The 15725-nt window shown below is 42.8% G+C and overlaps 2 protein-coding genes across 3 annotated transcripts in view; both read left to right on the plus strand.

The window, feature by feature from the left end:
- PLCB4 (phospholipase C beta 4) overlaps positions 1-15725 on the plus strand; it is a 665275-nt gene that overhangs the window by 591552 nt on the left and 57998 nt on the right. The window lies entirely within an intron of this gene.
- Positions 1-15725, plus strand: part of SNAP25 (synaptosome associated protein 25) — a 74166-nt gene that overhangs the window by 34619 nt on the left and 23822 nt on the right. For both annotated transcript variants that reach the window (XM_083730875.1, XM_083730874.1), the window contains exon 2: positions 15443-15579. In XM_083730875.1, coding sequence (XP_083587001.1) covers positions 15508-15579 — 72 coding nt within the window. In that variant the 5' untranslated portion in view covers positions 15443-15507. The remainder of the gene's footprint in view (positions 1-15442; positions 15580-15725) is intronic.

Consider the following 15725-nt stretch of genomic DNA (forward strand, 5'->3'; position numbering starts at 1 on the left):
AGCTCCGGAGAGGGTGGAGGGTTACTGGACCCAGAGGCAACCTCACCTTCCCCTGACAGAGCTGGGAGAGGAGCACCTGCAGGCAATGGGTCCTCGATCACCTCTGGAGCCAGAGCGGATTCATCTGGTTTCTGCTCCTGAGGATCCAGCACAGGTGAGGCCCTTCAGGTTCAAGCCCCAGCCCCGGCTCAGCCGGCCCTGGGGGCGGGGACTCCTGTGCAGGCTGGGAATCCTCAGGTTCAGCCTCTGAGTCTGAATCCCAGGCCATCACACTGCAGCTATGGGAGAAACAGGACCCTCTTGGAGCGTTAATGCTGTGAGCCCCTCCATCACTGGCTCAGGTTGTATATTTGTGTGAATAAACCATATATCCTCAAGACACCACAGTTCCTGGTGCTCCAAAAGAAAACACAGACCCTGGAATCTCCCACCGCTCAGAGATTGGGGTGCCATGCAACAATATGTTACCAGGGTAGAAGTTAATCATATGTTTTACATAACCAAGGCTTCTGTTTTGTTCTTGTTGATGATGATGCTGATAATGATGTTTTAAAAAACAAGCACTGTCTTAGCTTGCAACGCATGCATTTGAAAAGAAAAACAAAACTTAACATCGGGGGCAAATAGAGCACACAAATAAAATATCCGCTGTTTGTTCAGGCAACAGAGCTAAAATGTATTTGGGTTGGTTTTCACTGCCTTTTAACAAAATATCCCCAAGGCAGCTCTGTCTTGTTGATGCTGCCCCTGTGTGCATGCTTTGAAAGGGGGCGGACTTTTAAAAGAGAACCTTGTCTGTCCAATGTGCTGGTTTTGCTATGGAAAATTACAGTACTTTATTTGACTTTCCTGCAAGGCATGCGCACACTTCAGCTGGGTTGCCCTGCCAAGATTGTTAATTCTAGTTTTCCTTTGTTATGGGAAGAGAGACGAACTGTGGAATAACAGCACGGCATCTGGGCTGGAATAAAACTGAGCATTAATAGAATACTATTCAAATTTCAAGTTCATAATAAAAGGAGCAGCACTCGATTGCTGGGCTGTGTTTGTTTGACTTCCTTTCGTTCTTAGGCTGAAGTCTGAAAACTGATGAGTAGCCTCTATAGAATTTCACTGGGGACATGGCGTACTTTGTTTTGTGGCCAAACCATAAAATAAACAATCTGAGGCATATGGGATCAAGGAAAGAATGAAGCAAGCATTGCATTGACTCGGTGCAGCTGTATGATGCTCTTCCACATGGAGCCATAGTTTAACATTACATGCTAACCAGTTTAGCATATGACTCAGGGAGTTCCAGATTTGACTCTTGCCATTGTCTTGAACTCTCTGCAAGTCTCTTTCTCTCAGCCTCAGTCTGGTGTCTGCAATATGGGCACGATAATGGTTGTTTGCCTTACATAGTTCTTGTAAGGTTGCAGGTTTCTATACATTTGAAACACTTGGATGCTAAAAACAAAAGCAGAAAAACAGAAAAACAAAGCAATTATGAGGCATTCAGGGTGTGGTGCATCCTTCTGTCTGAACCCTCTTATCTTTGTACATACAACATTCAGGAAAATTTGGGGTTTGCTGTTGCTGGGGGTTTTCAAGGAGAGAGAACAGATTGGAACTGCTGCAGATATGAACCCCGTTTTCTGCAGGTGGAAGGTGCCTTCAATGCACATATAACCAACACTGAAAAATTTGTACATTTGGATATGCATTACATGGGCATTGCAGTCATCATCTCAGTGTCCTTGAACACATTTGATGCAGCTGTGTGCGAACATCCCCATCCAAAACTATTGGGCAGAATGAGGGCCAGAGCATTCTTTGAATCAAGTAAGAACAGATGAGCTCTGTGTTTTTCCCAACCAGTTGTGCGAGGTAAAAAAAAAGTACACTGGGATTTGGACCGAGTGGGCCAACTAAGTTTTACTCATAGTAGACCCATTGAAAATAATGAACTAGCCCAAATTAGGTTAATTATTTTCAGCAAGTCTGCTCTGACTAAAACCTAAGGCTTATCCACACTTACGTTTTGCTCTGCACTATCCAGGCAGGTCCACACTTAAAAGTTCTGTGTCCAAGTATATGCTTTGTGTGTGTGTGTTGCCCTGAGCTTTCTCCATGAAAGCCCGCTCTTTAGCGTTCAATTGGAGCAAATGTCAAACTGGGATTTCTGCAGATTGCTGTTTGTGCCAAGTGAGCTTTAAAGAGCGGGCTTTTGAGGGGAACACTCTGGAGCAAAAGGAAAAAAGGGCACTCAGACACAAAGCTTTAAAGCGCGACCTGCACCTGGAAAGAGTTGAGGAAAAGTCAGTGTGGATAAGCCCTTTGTAGGAGACGCAGGTGGCATTGTGGTCTAAACCATTGAGGCTCTTGGGCTTGCCAATTGGAAGGTCGGCAGTTCGAATCCCCATGATGGGGTGAGCTCCCATTGCTCTGTCCTAGCTCCTGCCAACCTAGCAGTTCAAAAGCATGCCAGTGCAAGTAGATAAATAGGTAGCGCTGCAGCAGGAAGGTAAACAGCGTTTCCATGTGTTCTGGTTTCCATCATGGTGTTCCACTGCTCCAGGAGCGGTTTAGTCATGCTGGCCATATGACCTGGAAAGCTGTCTGTGGACAAACGCCGGCTGCCTCAGCCTGAAAGCAAGATGAGCACCGCATCCCCATAGTCACCTTTGACTGGACTTTACCGTCCAAGGGTCGTTTACCTTTACCTTTACAGTAGACTCCATGATAAAATTGCTGCTCGCATCAACAATGGCATCATTACAAGAGTTATGAGTAATCAAAGATTTGATCCTGTGCTTGGAGAGGTCAGATTACATTGACATCAGCCCAACCCAGAGCTCTTTAAAAAGAGCTCAGCACCTGACCTAATAGGTATGATGCAGCAAGCATTTGAGAGCTAACCTGAGGCACTCCTGATGTCAACTCCCATAAGCATCAGCCAGCATGACCAAGGGTCAGAGGAGATGGAAACAGTTTTGCAGCAACATCTGGTTAGCTATCCCTGGCTTAGCACTTGAACCATGGATCCATTGCATAGATTTATTTGTTGAATTTGACCAGGGGTTATTGAGCCGAGGAGAAAAGGAATCGTGGCTTGCAACCGTGGTGTGCATCATAGCCTTTTATTCCCCAGGAAGAGACACAAGGAAAAGAAGGACCTAAATTTCCCACAGCCTGTAGTTCCACAGACGGAGAAGTGAACAAAGGATATTTCTCACCAAGAAAAGACTTCTTATACTTTCCCTTAGATCTCTGCACAGATAGATTGAGCAGAACAGAAGTGATTGTGCTTCTGAGTATTTCTGAGCCATAGGACTTCACCACAGCTACCCTGAGGGTGGGAAATGAATTTCCCAGCGCCGGATCTTCTCTCTGACTTAGCTTCTGCCCCCAGTGGCTTGGCATCTGCTCCTTGAAAACTCTTTCCAGCTAGGAAAAATTGCAGAGAGCAAGGCATGCAGCACTATTTAGAAGTTCTTTCCAGTACAGTGGTACCTTGGCTTAAGAACCTAATTCGTTCCAGACATCCGTTCTTAACCTGAAACTGTTCTTAACCGGAAGCACCACTTTAGCTAATGGGGCCTCCTGCTGCTGCTGCGCCGCTGCTGCATGATTTCTGTTCTCATCCTGAAGCAAAGTTCTTAACCTGAAGCACTATTTCTGGGTTAGCGGAGTCTGTAACCTGAAGCGCCTGTAACCCAAAGCGTATGTAACCCAAGGTACCACTGTACTTGGGAATGGTCATCTATCTATGGGTAGACACATCTGGTATGAATCTAGTATGTACTCAGCAATTTTAGTGTGATTCAGAATTCATGTGTGGATTAAGATTCTACAGCGGGTTCCCCCTCCCAATACTAAGGGTTATTTGAATCCCGTTGATTTCTTTATTTATATATACAGTGGAACCTTGGTTCTCGAATGGCTTAGTTGATGAACAAATTGGCTCCTGAATACCGAAAACCCCAAACGGTTGAGGTTGTCAGCTATTGTTTTGGGGGCACCTGTGCCAATTGGAAGCCGCACCTTGGTTTTCGAATGTTTCAGAAGTCGAACAGACTTGTGGAACAGATTACGTTCTAGAACCAAGGTACCTCGTGTGTGTGTGTGTGTGTGTACAGTGCTTTTTTTAAAAAAAATATTTAGGAGTACTCTCATTTTCCTACTCATATTGAAATAATGCCCCTCAATGAGGCCAAGCTTAGATTCACAAAATGTTTAGGGGTATGTGTACCCCTGCATCCCCCCAGAAAAAAGCACTGTATTATATATAGATATAGATATAGATATAGATATAGATATAGATATAGATATAGATATAGATATAGATATAGATATAGATATAGATATAGAGAGTCATGCCTCGGGTTACAGATGCTTCCAGTTGCGTTTTTTTTCAGGTTACGGACCATCGAAACCTGGAAGTACCAGAACAGGTTACTTCCAGGTTTTGGCGGTCATGCATGTGCAGAAGCGCTAAATCGCGCTTTGCACATGCACAGAAGCGCCGAATCACAACCTGCGCATGCGAAGATGCACCGACGTGGGTTGCGAACGCTGCAGGTTGCGAACATGCATCCCACATGGATCACGTTCGCAACCCAAGCGTCCACTGTAGTTTTCTGTTTCACAATTTAAAATACTCCTTTTACATCCTTAAGATATCAATGACTTCCCTTCTTCTCTTTCCATGCATCCTTTTACATATCATAAATCCCTGCATATTTTACAAAAACTATACCATTCAGTGTTCCGTTATTGCATCCATCAAAACTTGTTCACGCTGTTGAATTTATCTCAATGCCGCCAGTGTTTTCAGCTGTACACAGTCATTTCCCATATATTCAAGCAACGTTTTCCAATCTTCTCAGTCCCATTGATTTCAGTCAGATAGATATAACTGGGATAGCTCAGTTAGTAGAGCATGAGCCTCTTAATCACAGGCTTGTGGGTTTGAGCCCCATGTTGGGCAAAAGACTCCTGAGGTTGAACTAAATAATCCTCAGGGTCCCTTCCAACTCTATAATTTTATGATTCTATTATTTAAGCATTATTTAAGATATTGCATCCAATCAGCTTTCATTGGATTATGTTCACTGTGTCATTCTGATTAGGGAAGTCAGTGATTTGAATATTTTTTCTTTGTTAAACTTTGGCTACAGTCCACGGTGGAGCTTACACTGCAGTGCAGGCATAGGGGAACTTTGGCCCTCCTGATGTTGCAGAATTACAACTCCCATCATCCCAGTCCATTGGCCATGCTTGCTAGGGCTGATAGGAAATGTAGTTCAGCAACATCTGGCCAGCCGAGGTTCCTCACTCCTGCTGTGGTGGGCAGTTCTTTGAACCAAGTGGCTCCAAACCTTTTCAGAATGGCAACCCCCAAGCCCAAATTTACTTGGTATGGCAACCCATTGATTTATTGTCACATGAACTGTGTACCTTAGGTCTTTGCCAGCCATCAGTTTCATAGATTTTAACTTTTTCTATTTTACAACTATTACTTGAGGCATCCGAGAAACAATTTTCTTGGCGTCCCTATTAATGTGGAATTTCTTGAAATGTGCACAGCACTGACTGGAATGTAATTGAAATCAATAAGATTTTAGAACGCAGAAATAAAGAAAATCATCAATTCTAGCCCTAAATTGCCTCGGTCCAGTATATCTGAAGGAGCATCTCCACCTCCATCATTCTGCCCGGACACTAAGGTCCAGCACCTAGGGCCTTCTGGCGGTTCCCTTGCTGCGAGAAGCCAAGTTACAGGGAACCAGGCAGAGGGCCTTCTTGGTAGTGGCACCCTCCCTGTGGAACGCCCTCCCACCAGATGTCAAAGAGAAAAATAACTACCAAACCTTTAGAAGACATCTGAAGGCAGCCCTGTTTAGGGAAGCTTTTAATGTTTAATAGGTTATTGTATTTTAGTGTTTTGTTGAAAGCCGCCCAGAGTATACAGATGGGCGGGGTATAAATAAATTATTATTATTATTATTATTATTATTATTATTATTATTATTATTATTATGTGGGGGTGACCTTATCTAAATTATATAATTTGGTATTTGAATGATTGGTATTATTAATTGTATTACAAATTAGCATTATTATAATGAGGCTATTATTGGATTATAATTGAAAATTAATAAAAATTACTATCAGCAAAAAAAAGAAGAGAGAAGGAACGATAGTATAGAACACTAAAAAAGAAAAGAAAAAGACTGACAAGGCTATTTGCCATTTATTTTGATGGGAATGTCAGAACCCCAATCACCCAACTGCAGGATATTGCCTTGTAAGCTATAAAACATTATTATAAAATTATAAAATTGATTCAATCTAAAAATGGTCTATTCTAAAAATGGTTACACAAGCAATGTTATATATAACCAACTATAAATATTCTTTTTTAAAAAAAAAATCACAATGAAGTCCCATTTGGGCATGTATCATCAGGATAGCTGAGCTTGCATTTTGCCAACAAGTAGGTCAACACAGGGTTTGATGGCTGTCACCCATAGTCTCAGATCATTATTGATATGTAGCCTGCCGCTGTATTTCATCTTCACAGCAGTCGTTGCTGAAAAATCTGTCTTGCAAAAATATGTACCACCAAATGGCAGCAGCACAAATATAGTTTCATCTGCAAGGTCAGTGGAAACTCAGTAATTTTAGTAACATGAAGCCAGAATTCAGGTAACCTCTCTTCCAAAAATCTATCATGGAGGGTCCTATGTATCACATGACAATGGGTTGTCCTTCTCATGTAGTCAAAGACAACTTGGCGACATCACTTGCAAATTGAGTTTTGCACCCACTTGAACGTATGTTTCTTTTTTAAAAAAAAAATTATACTTTTCAAGTTTATACATTTCACTAGTTTTACAATCATTTTGACATTTCAAAACTTGACTTCCTTTCCCCTCTTTCTGTGGTTCCTTAAATTTATTCTTAATATCTTCTGCATATCCAAATTAACTTAATTTGCTCATTTATTCGTCTTCTTTAAATATATACACTTATGAAACTGCAGGTTACTACAATAATCCTGCCAATGTTCTTATCTGCTTACAATTTATCTGTAAATATTCAATAAACCATTTCCATTCTTTTATAAAAAGTTTGTTATCTTGATTTTTTATTCTTCTGGTAAGTTTCGCCATTTCTGCATATTCCATAGGGTTTTGTATCCATTTTTCCTTTGCTGCGACTTCTTCTTGTTTTGAGGCAAGTAACATTCTTGCCACAGTAGTCGCATACATGAATAAGTTTCTACACAGTTTAGGTAGTTCTGTCCCTATAATTCCCAAAAAGAAAGCTGATGTTTGTTTGATTGTTTGTTTTTCAAAAGTTATTTTAAACATTCATTTCATTTCATTGTACAGTCGTACCTTGTTTTGCGACCAGGATCTGTTCCAGAGCCCCAGCCACTAGCCGAAAAGGATGCAGGGCAAAGTGCCGCATCTGCGCATGCATGCGGAGCGGTTTGTGCTTCTGCGCATATGCAAAGTGCAATTTAGTGCTTCTGCGCATGTGCAAGCAGCAAACCCGGAAGTAACCCATTCTGGTACTTCCGGGTTTGCCACGGATGTTCGCCGGAATGGACGCTAGACAAGGCGGATGTTAGCGGAAGTATTACTGTATATCATTTCCCAGTGGAAAATGAACTTCTGTTTCTTCAGCAGAAAAGGAGTGACAAATTTTGACTAAACAAACTTCAAATCACCCTTGGCTAAACTATTAATTAGCCCTGGTGGCAGAACTGGTGAAACTACAACTAATCCAGAATGTGGCAGCTAGACTGGTGACTGGGAGCAGCCACGAGACCATGTCCTGAAAACCGACATTGGCTCCCAGTACGTTTCTGAGCACAATTCAAAGTGTTGGTGCTGACTGTGTCCTTTATCACCTTAAACATCATCTATGTTATATCCAATATAATATTTATCACTCATGCAATTTGTGAAAATTAATCCAGGTAAATAAAGATTTTAGTTGGGAACAATGTTGTTTTAAAATACCCTCTATAACCTTCCCACGCCTTTGTAAACTTTTGGATTGTTTGATTCCTTCAATGGGGTTTTATCTCCCTTCCAATCTCTGGCAACCAACATTCTTACTGCTGTTGTTGCGTATTAAAATATCATTTTCTTATCACCTGGGATCTCTGTGGACAAAATAGCTAGATGGAAGGTTTCTGGTTTTTTGTTTTTTGTTTTACAAATGTTTGTTTGAACATTTTCTGGGTCCTGTTATTAATCATTTCCTCCTGCATCTTTTATGATAATCCAAATCTTTTACATCTCCCATTATGTCCAGAATTCAACCTTAAACTACAAGTGATAGCCTACTAATGATTCTAACTGTTTACAATGGTCTTTAAGATAAGTTATAATTTTTTCCCATTCCTGCCAATGTTCTTATCTGTTTACAATTTATCTGTAAATATTCAATAAACCATTTCCACTACACTTTCACACCCCTCTGCAAAGAAGTATTTAAAAATACCCCAAACCTGGGGGCTTAATTCATGGATGATGAAATGATCTTGAAAGATGTTGTCACCATCCTTCCCTCATATTTGGCTTAACGCTACGAGAAACTATTTTTCTAGCTGCTACAATGAGTGGTTGTCTGAGGCTCTGAGCATCAAACAGATTCAGAATCATTACCTGAGACATTTTTTGTCTCTCCCTTCTCTAGCCTATGCACCACAGCACAGCTGTAACGTTAATTGCATGCAATTAAGACAATTTATTGCAAAGATATCAATTAGTAGCAAATTGTGCAGATTCTGCAGGGTCCGTAGCTGGAAATCTGGAATTATTCTTCTGTGCAACATACTTTTTGCAAATGAGTAACCTTGTTGGATTGCTCTGCTGTTTCTATAAATAAAGATGAGCCAGGCCTCCTGGGGGGCATCGTTAATTATGACTAAATACTAGTATACAATCCCCTTCTCTTAAAGAAATCATTTGCGGTGCTTTACAAACACAGATGACCTTGTCAGAGCAATCCACATATTACAAAACACTTTTGCTGTTCTGACCCCTGAGGAGCTGGATGTGGGTGGTACAGCATATCGGAAGCTACACTTCTAGGAATAAGGAAAACCTCTGTTATAAGACAGCATCTTAAAAAGTAGAGACATCACCTTGCCAACAAAGGTTCGTATAGTAAAAGCTATGGTTTTCCCAGTAGTGATGTATGGAAGTGAAAGCTGGACCATAAAGAAGGCTGATCGCCGAAGAATTGATGCTTTTGAATTATGTGCTGGAGGAGCACAAAAAAGCAAAACAAATAGCAAAAACAAAAGCGCCAAATACAGTGGTACCTTGGTTCTCAAACTTAATTTGCTCCAGACGTCCGTTTGACTCCCAAAATGTTTGAAAACCAAGGCGCAGCTTCTGATTGGTGCAGGAGCCTCAGAAACAATAGCCGACAGCTGCATCGGATGTTCAGCTTCAGAAAAATGTTCGAAAACCAGAACACTTACTTCTGGGTTTTCGGTGTTTGGGAACCAAGGCATTTGAGTACCAAGGCATTTGAAAACCAAGGTACCACTGTATTTACCATCTCAAAGGAATGGCCGGGCTGTCCAGAAAATGCAACCAAGTAAGGCATTATGAGGTATCCCAGCAGACAGGAGAGAAGCAACACTCAAATTTCCGCTGCAGACCTCCTCCTTCTGTGGTGTATGTATGTTTTGGAGGGGGTGGTCTTGGGTTACAGAGGGAGCAATTTCAAAAGTCTATATAGGGGCTCACACACCATTGTTCTGAGTTATCCCTCCTGCATGTAGTCAGTGGGGACTCTGTTGCAACAGTTTACCGTATTTTTCGCACCATAGGATGCACCGGACAATAGGACGCACCTTGTTTTAGAGGGAGCAGAACAAGGAAAAAAAATCTCCCCCTCTCTGCCCAGCGCCCCTTCAGCGAAGCGGCAGGAGGCGCTGCACAGAGAGGGGGAGAATTTCCCCCCTCTTGTTTTCCCACTCTAAAACAAGGTTCCGTTCAGGCGGCTACCTTGGAAGCCTGGAGAGCGAGAGGGGTCGGTGTGCACCGACCCCTCTCACTCTCCAGGCTTCAGGTTCCTTTCGACCTGCTCTTTGGGGCTGGCGGGGGAAGCCCACCACCAGCCCCAAAGAGCAGGTTAGGGAGCAGCGGAAAGGCGCAGCGGAGAGGCTGCTGCCATAGTCGCGCGTCACCTCTCCAGCTGGGAAAGGGTCGTGGGGCTATGGCGTCTTCGCTCCATAGGACGCACACACATTTCCCCTTCATTTTTGAAGGGGAAAAAGTGTGTTCTATAGAGCGAAAAATACGGTATTTCCTTTAATAAAGATCAGGCTTACTAGCCGCTTTGCTTCTAAATATACTCTGGTTGGCCTCTGTTATTTTCTCCTACCTATAGGGAACCCACGTAAGGACTCTATATGGGCTCTGAAATACCCCATAAGGGAAAGGGAGCAGTTTTTCTTATAACACCTTGTGCAGATTCAAGACCATATAAGCTGTGACATAGCATCCCAACCAAATAGGGAAAGACAATTTCAGTTTCTCTTTTTTCCGATCTTAAGTTCGCTACATTTCTGCATCAATTTGCATTTTTTAAAGTCCTCATGCAAAGCTGTCAACAATCTCTACTAATGTACACCTTTTCATATACACCTTTTAACATACACATTTTGGCCAACAAACTTCCCTAACAATTCATTTTTAGTTTTTTGAAATGATTCTACTTTTTTAGGACCCTGAGTGTTTGTGTTTTATTCTGTTTGCATCTCATGCACTGCTTTGATGGCATCATGCTCTGAAATGCTGCATAAATTTGGTAAATAGATGGTGATATTTTTGTATATTTTCATGAATGTATGCATTTTCTGCACATTTCTTTGTCTGGAGCACCGCACGGCAAAAATGTGGAGAAGTGCAAATGGGAAAGGATAGCTGTAATTCAGTTTTCACGGTTTTTCAGTGAGTTAAAATTAGGTCGCTTCTCATTAAAATGTGAGCTGAGCTGATTTCTCCCCACACAGACCCATCCGTACCACAAGAAGACCTAAACAGCTTAGGTGCAGGATCCTTTAAAGATCACCTCATCCCATACCATCCTGCCTGCTCCCCTAAGATCCAGGCCTTTCTCTGTGTCTCTCCAAGGCACAGCTGGGTGGAAAATAGGCAGGGCCTTCTCAGTGGTTGCCCCATGTAGGAATGAAACACTTTGCTCTAGGAAGTGCAGGTCCCTCACATGTTCTTCTCTTGTTACTGAAACCCTATTTATTCTAGAAAGCTTTCATTTTATGAGACTGTGTTTTTATTATTTCTTTAAACTACTGCATCCCCCTACTTTTTTTTTTTTGCTTTATACTATCTTACAAAAGCACTTTATGTTTGTCCCAAGCCACCTTGAGTGCGTTTTGAAACTTAGAAGGGTGGGGTAAAACTTTCAGCTAAATAAATAAATTGCTGTTAGATAAGTCACCGAGATGCAGCTTACGGGAGTTGCTGTAACTTTTGCAAGATATTGGTCTGCAGAACGTGAATCTTAATGAGTGAAAAAGTATATCAGCTTACTGTGAAGAAGAGATGCATAGCCCTGGGCTTTGGTCCTTGTATTTTGCACTGTCTTGCAAAAGTAGCATAGAAAGAAGTTCTCATAGTATATTAGGAAATATTATTGTCCCATCTCCTGAAACCTACTTTTTACCTGCCTGAATGGTTTTATTCCTTTCAATTTTATTGTAGCTACATCATGTATTTTCAATCTTCCTGGTCCTGAATGGGATAACTGTGCCCCTGAAGGACCAGGTACGCAGCCTGGGAGTCATTTTGGACTCACAGTTGTCCAAGGAGGTGTAGGTCAATTCTTTGTACAGGGCAGCTGTCTTCCAGCTCCATCTGGTACTCAGGCTGGGCCCTACCTGCCCGCAGACTGTCTCGCCAGAGTGGTGCATGCTCTAGGTATCTCCTGCTTGGACTACTGCAATGCACTCTGTGTGGGGCTACCTTTGAAGGTGACCCGGAAACTACAATTAATCCAGAATGCAGCAGCTACACTGGTAAATGGGAGTGGCCACTGAGACCATATAACACCAGTCCTGAGAGACCTACATTGGCTACATTGGCTCCCAGTACATTTCTGCGCACAATTCAAAGTGTTGGTGCTGACCTTTAAAGCCCTAAATGACCTCAGCCCAGTATACCTGAAGGAGCGTCTCCACCCCCATCGTTCAGCCCAGACACTGAGATCCAGCTCTGTGGTCCTTCTGGCGGTTTCCTCCCTGTGAGAAGTGAGGTTACAGGGAACCAGCAGAGGGCCTTCTCGGTGGTAGCGGCCGTCCTGTGGAAAGCTCTCCCATCAGATGTCAAGGAAATGAACAACTATCTGACTTTTAGAAGACATCTGAAGGCAGTCCTGTTTAGGGAAGTTTTTAATATTTGATGTTTTTAATCTGTTGGGAACCGCCCAGAGTGGTTGGGTAAACCCAGCCAGATGGGTAGGGTATAAATAATAAATTATTTTTATTTTTATTTTTATTTTTATCTGAAATGTCTAAGTTTACCACCCTGAAATCCATTTCTGGATGAAGGGCGATTTATAAATTTAAAAAATAAATAAGCCATCTTGGATCTCAAGGAGATCAGGAGCCACAACTGATATTCCTCCACATAAATGTCATGTGTGCCAACTCTGTCACTGGCCATTTCTGTGTCTGTCATTTTTTTGCTCCACCCATCTGCACATGTCTAGTCCCTCTTCGTTGCCATTCCTGGTTGTTTTTCCTCTTCATATTCTGGTGGGTTCCCGAGATGCTCCCCCAATCTCTACCTACCCCTCACTTCCAAGTCAATCTTCCTGTTGACAGCCAGATTGCTGCACAACGACAGTGGTACCTCGGATTACAGACGCTTCAGGTTACAGACTCCACTAACCCACAAATAGTACCTCAGGTTAAGAACTTTCCTTAAGGATGAGAACAGAAATTGCGTGGCGGTGGTGCAGCGGCAGTGGGAGGCCCCATTAGCTAAAGTGGTACCTCAGATTAAGAACAGTTTCAGGTTAAGAACAGACCTCTGGAATGAATTAAGTTCTTAATCTGAGGTACCACTGTATTTCTGAAGTGGAGGAGTCACTGAAAATATATTCATGTGGAATACAGTTTTGACAATCTGAGTCTCCGATATAACGCTTGATGGCTTATTTAAGGTTTGTTTGCTTTGTCATGTCTGCGAGATAGCGGTTATGTCAACATCCAGGCAATTGCCTCTTGTTCAGATTTAATTAACAGATGCATCTCAGTGAGAAGAGTCCTCTCTCCCACAGTGGTGATGCGTCATCGAGGAAAAGCGATTTCATAAACTGAAATCCTCTCACTGTCAAGGGGCCCAGGTTTTGGAGGAGTTCCCTGATGCCAAGTTCATCCTATCAACTAAAGTAGGGAAAGAAGGAGGGCACAAGGAGAAGGGAACGACAGAGGACGAGATGGTTGGACAGTGTTCTCGAAGCTACCAGCATGAGTTTGACCAAACTGCGGGAGACAGTGGAAGACAGAAGTCCCTGGCGTGCTCTGGTCCATGGGGTCACGAAGAGTCGGACACGACTAAATGACTAAACAACAACAACAAAGTAGTTTAGATGCTCTCTGAAAGCTGGGTCAGCCTTAACCGCTGTAAATTATGACTGATGGTCTTCAGTCCTTACAGAAGACAGGTGTCAGTTCAGGGACTCAGCTTCCCCCACCCCCACCCCACTTTGGCAGTAGATAAGTAGAACAAAGCGAAAGGAGTCTCTTACCAGTTAGAAATTTTAATGATCACAGCGAGAGAACAAAGAATCCATTCCAAGGGATGAAGGTGCTCCCAATTAAGGGTTCCACCCACTTTCCCCCTAGTCACCCACGTCACTTCTACGTCTGGCAACCTGATCTTGCAACCTCTGTGCTTTCTGTGCTGCCACCTTATCTGCTCTCCTTGACCTTGGGCTGAGCAGATGGGCTCTTTCCAGCGAAAGTGCATCTGTTAACTCTCTGCCCCAGTTCTTCTTCTCCTAGCTGTTCACCACCCAGTTCTTCCCAACTTCTGTCTTCTGAACTATGTCCCTTTGCAAGCCACTGTTCCAAATCTATACTGTCCCCCTGCTCCTGGGAAGATTCTGATCCTGATCAGGAGCAGGGGGGAGGGGGAGGGGAGGCTCCCACCATTCCACATCTGTGCAGCCCTCCTCAGCACAGTCCCTGACAACAGGTGTGCTTCATCAGTTTATGCCAATAGTGAAATTTCACCGTTAGGAATTTATGGGACTTCCCATGGTGTGTCATAGAAAAAAGAAGGGTGTCCTTACTGCTTTTCCTCAGAAGCTCTTCCTCAGTGGGGAACATTTTGTGCTGTACAATATCCATGATCAGAAAGCATTATGGCATTATGGCAACCAGCTTTGCAAGCATGGCAATGATGCTCAAGGAATATGTTCAGCTTGTATTCCAATGTGAATGGACCTGTTCCATACCTCCGTTTTCAATACACATTTTCACATGGATTTGAGAGTTTCTAAAAATCTGCACAATGACATGGAATGGGGTGTGTGGAACAGACTTTAAAATGTGCGACTGACATGGACTGGAAGTAGACCGGGGAAACTCAGTCAGATGGGTGGGGTATAAATTAGTATTAGTATTAGTATTATTACTTAATAAGTTATCAAGCTCCATTGCTTTATCCTTTCCTGAGGGCATGGAGGGTAACAGAGAAAGCCATGTCCCCATATTTCTTCTTTCAGTGAAGACAACTTTCATGCAGGACAAAGACCCAACCCACAGTCCAACCATTTCTACTCAAGTTTTGAAGCTTGGGGAACGGGAACAGCTGGGGCTTTGTGGTACATTCTGTTCCTTATAAATTGCTGTTTTAATTCTGTCACCAACTTTGGATAAAGTTCTGACCATCTGAGGTAAAACGTTGTTTGTGAGATCTTTCCTTGCAGTCACTTTGCATCGGATTAGCAGCTCCACGGAGGCTGACTTGGTGTCTTTAGAAAACAGAAATGAATCAGTTCTTCTTCGTGATTGCACCAAGGAAGCAAACATTTGGGTTCCTATTGAAGAGGGTGACTAATACCCCAGAAATAGAACAACATCACCTTGGGAACAATCTATGACTGTTCTCTAGCTCATAAGAATTGCCTGGCACAGTTAAATGATTTGACGGTGAGAGCAGTAATCTAAGAGGGTTCTTTGAAATTACCTGGCACTGACGCACAGATATAATCCAGAAGAGAATTGTTTGTGTGAGGCCACTAATCTAATGTTGCTTTTCAAAATGATCATCATAGCACGCAAATGTCCAGAGTGAAACCTGTTTGATTTCGCTTCACTGAATTTATTCCTCTTTCTTTCTTTCTTTCTTTCTTTCTTTCTTTCTTTCTTTCTTTCTTTCTTGTGTTCTAGGCTTGCTGGCAGGACCAAGGAAATTTGCTTGACGCAGAGGGCCAGCCCACACACCCACAGCCAAAATGGCCGAAGACGCTGACATGCGCAACGAGTTGGAAGAAATGCAGCAGCGTGCTGACCAGATGACCGATGAGGTGAGGGAAATGTGGCTGGAATGATAAGCAGGAAAAAAAAACCACAGCCTCCTCCTGCAGCCTGTTATCTGCAAGCTAAGATCCTCACCCAGATAAATGTAGACTTTTTCTGTTGCTTCCTGCTTTCTCAGCTCTGTCATTTTGAT

The sequence above is a fragment of the Podarcis gaigeae genome (assembly GCF_964106915.1).
Source record: "Podarcis gaigeae genome assembly, chromosome: 3".
NCBI lineage: Eukaryota > Metazoa > Chordata > Lepidosauria > Squamata > Lacertidae > Podarcis > Podarcis gaigeae.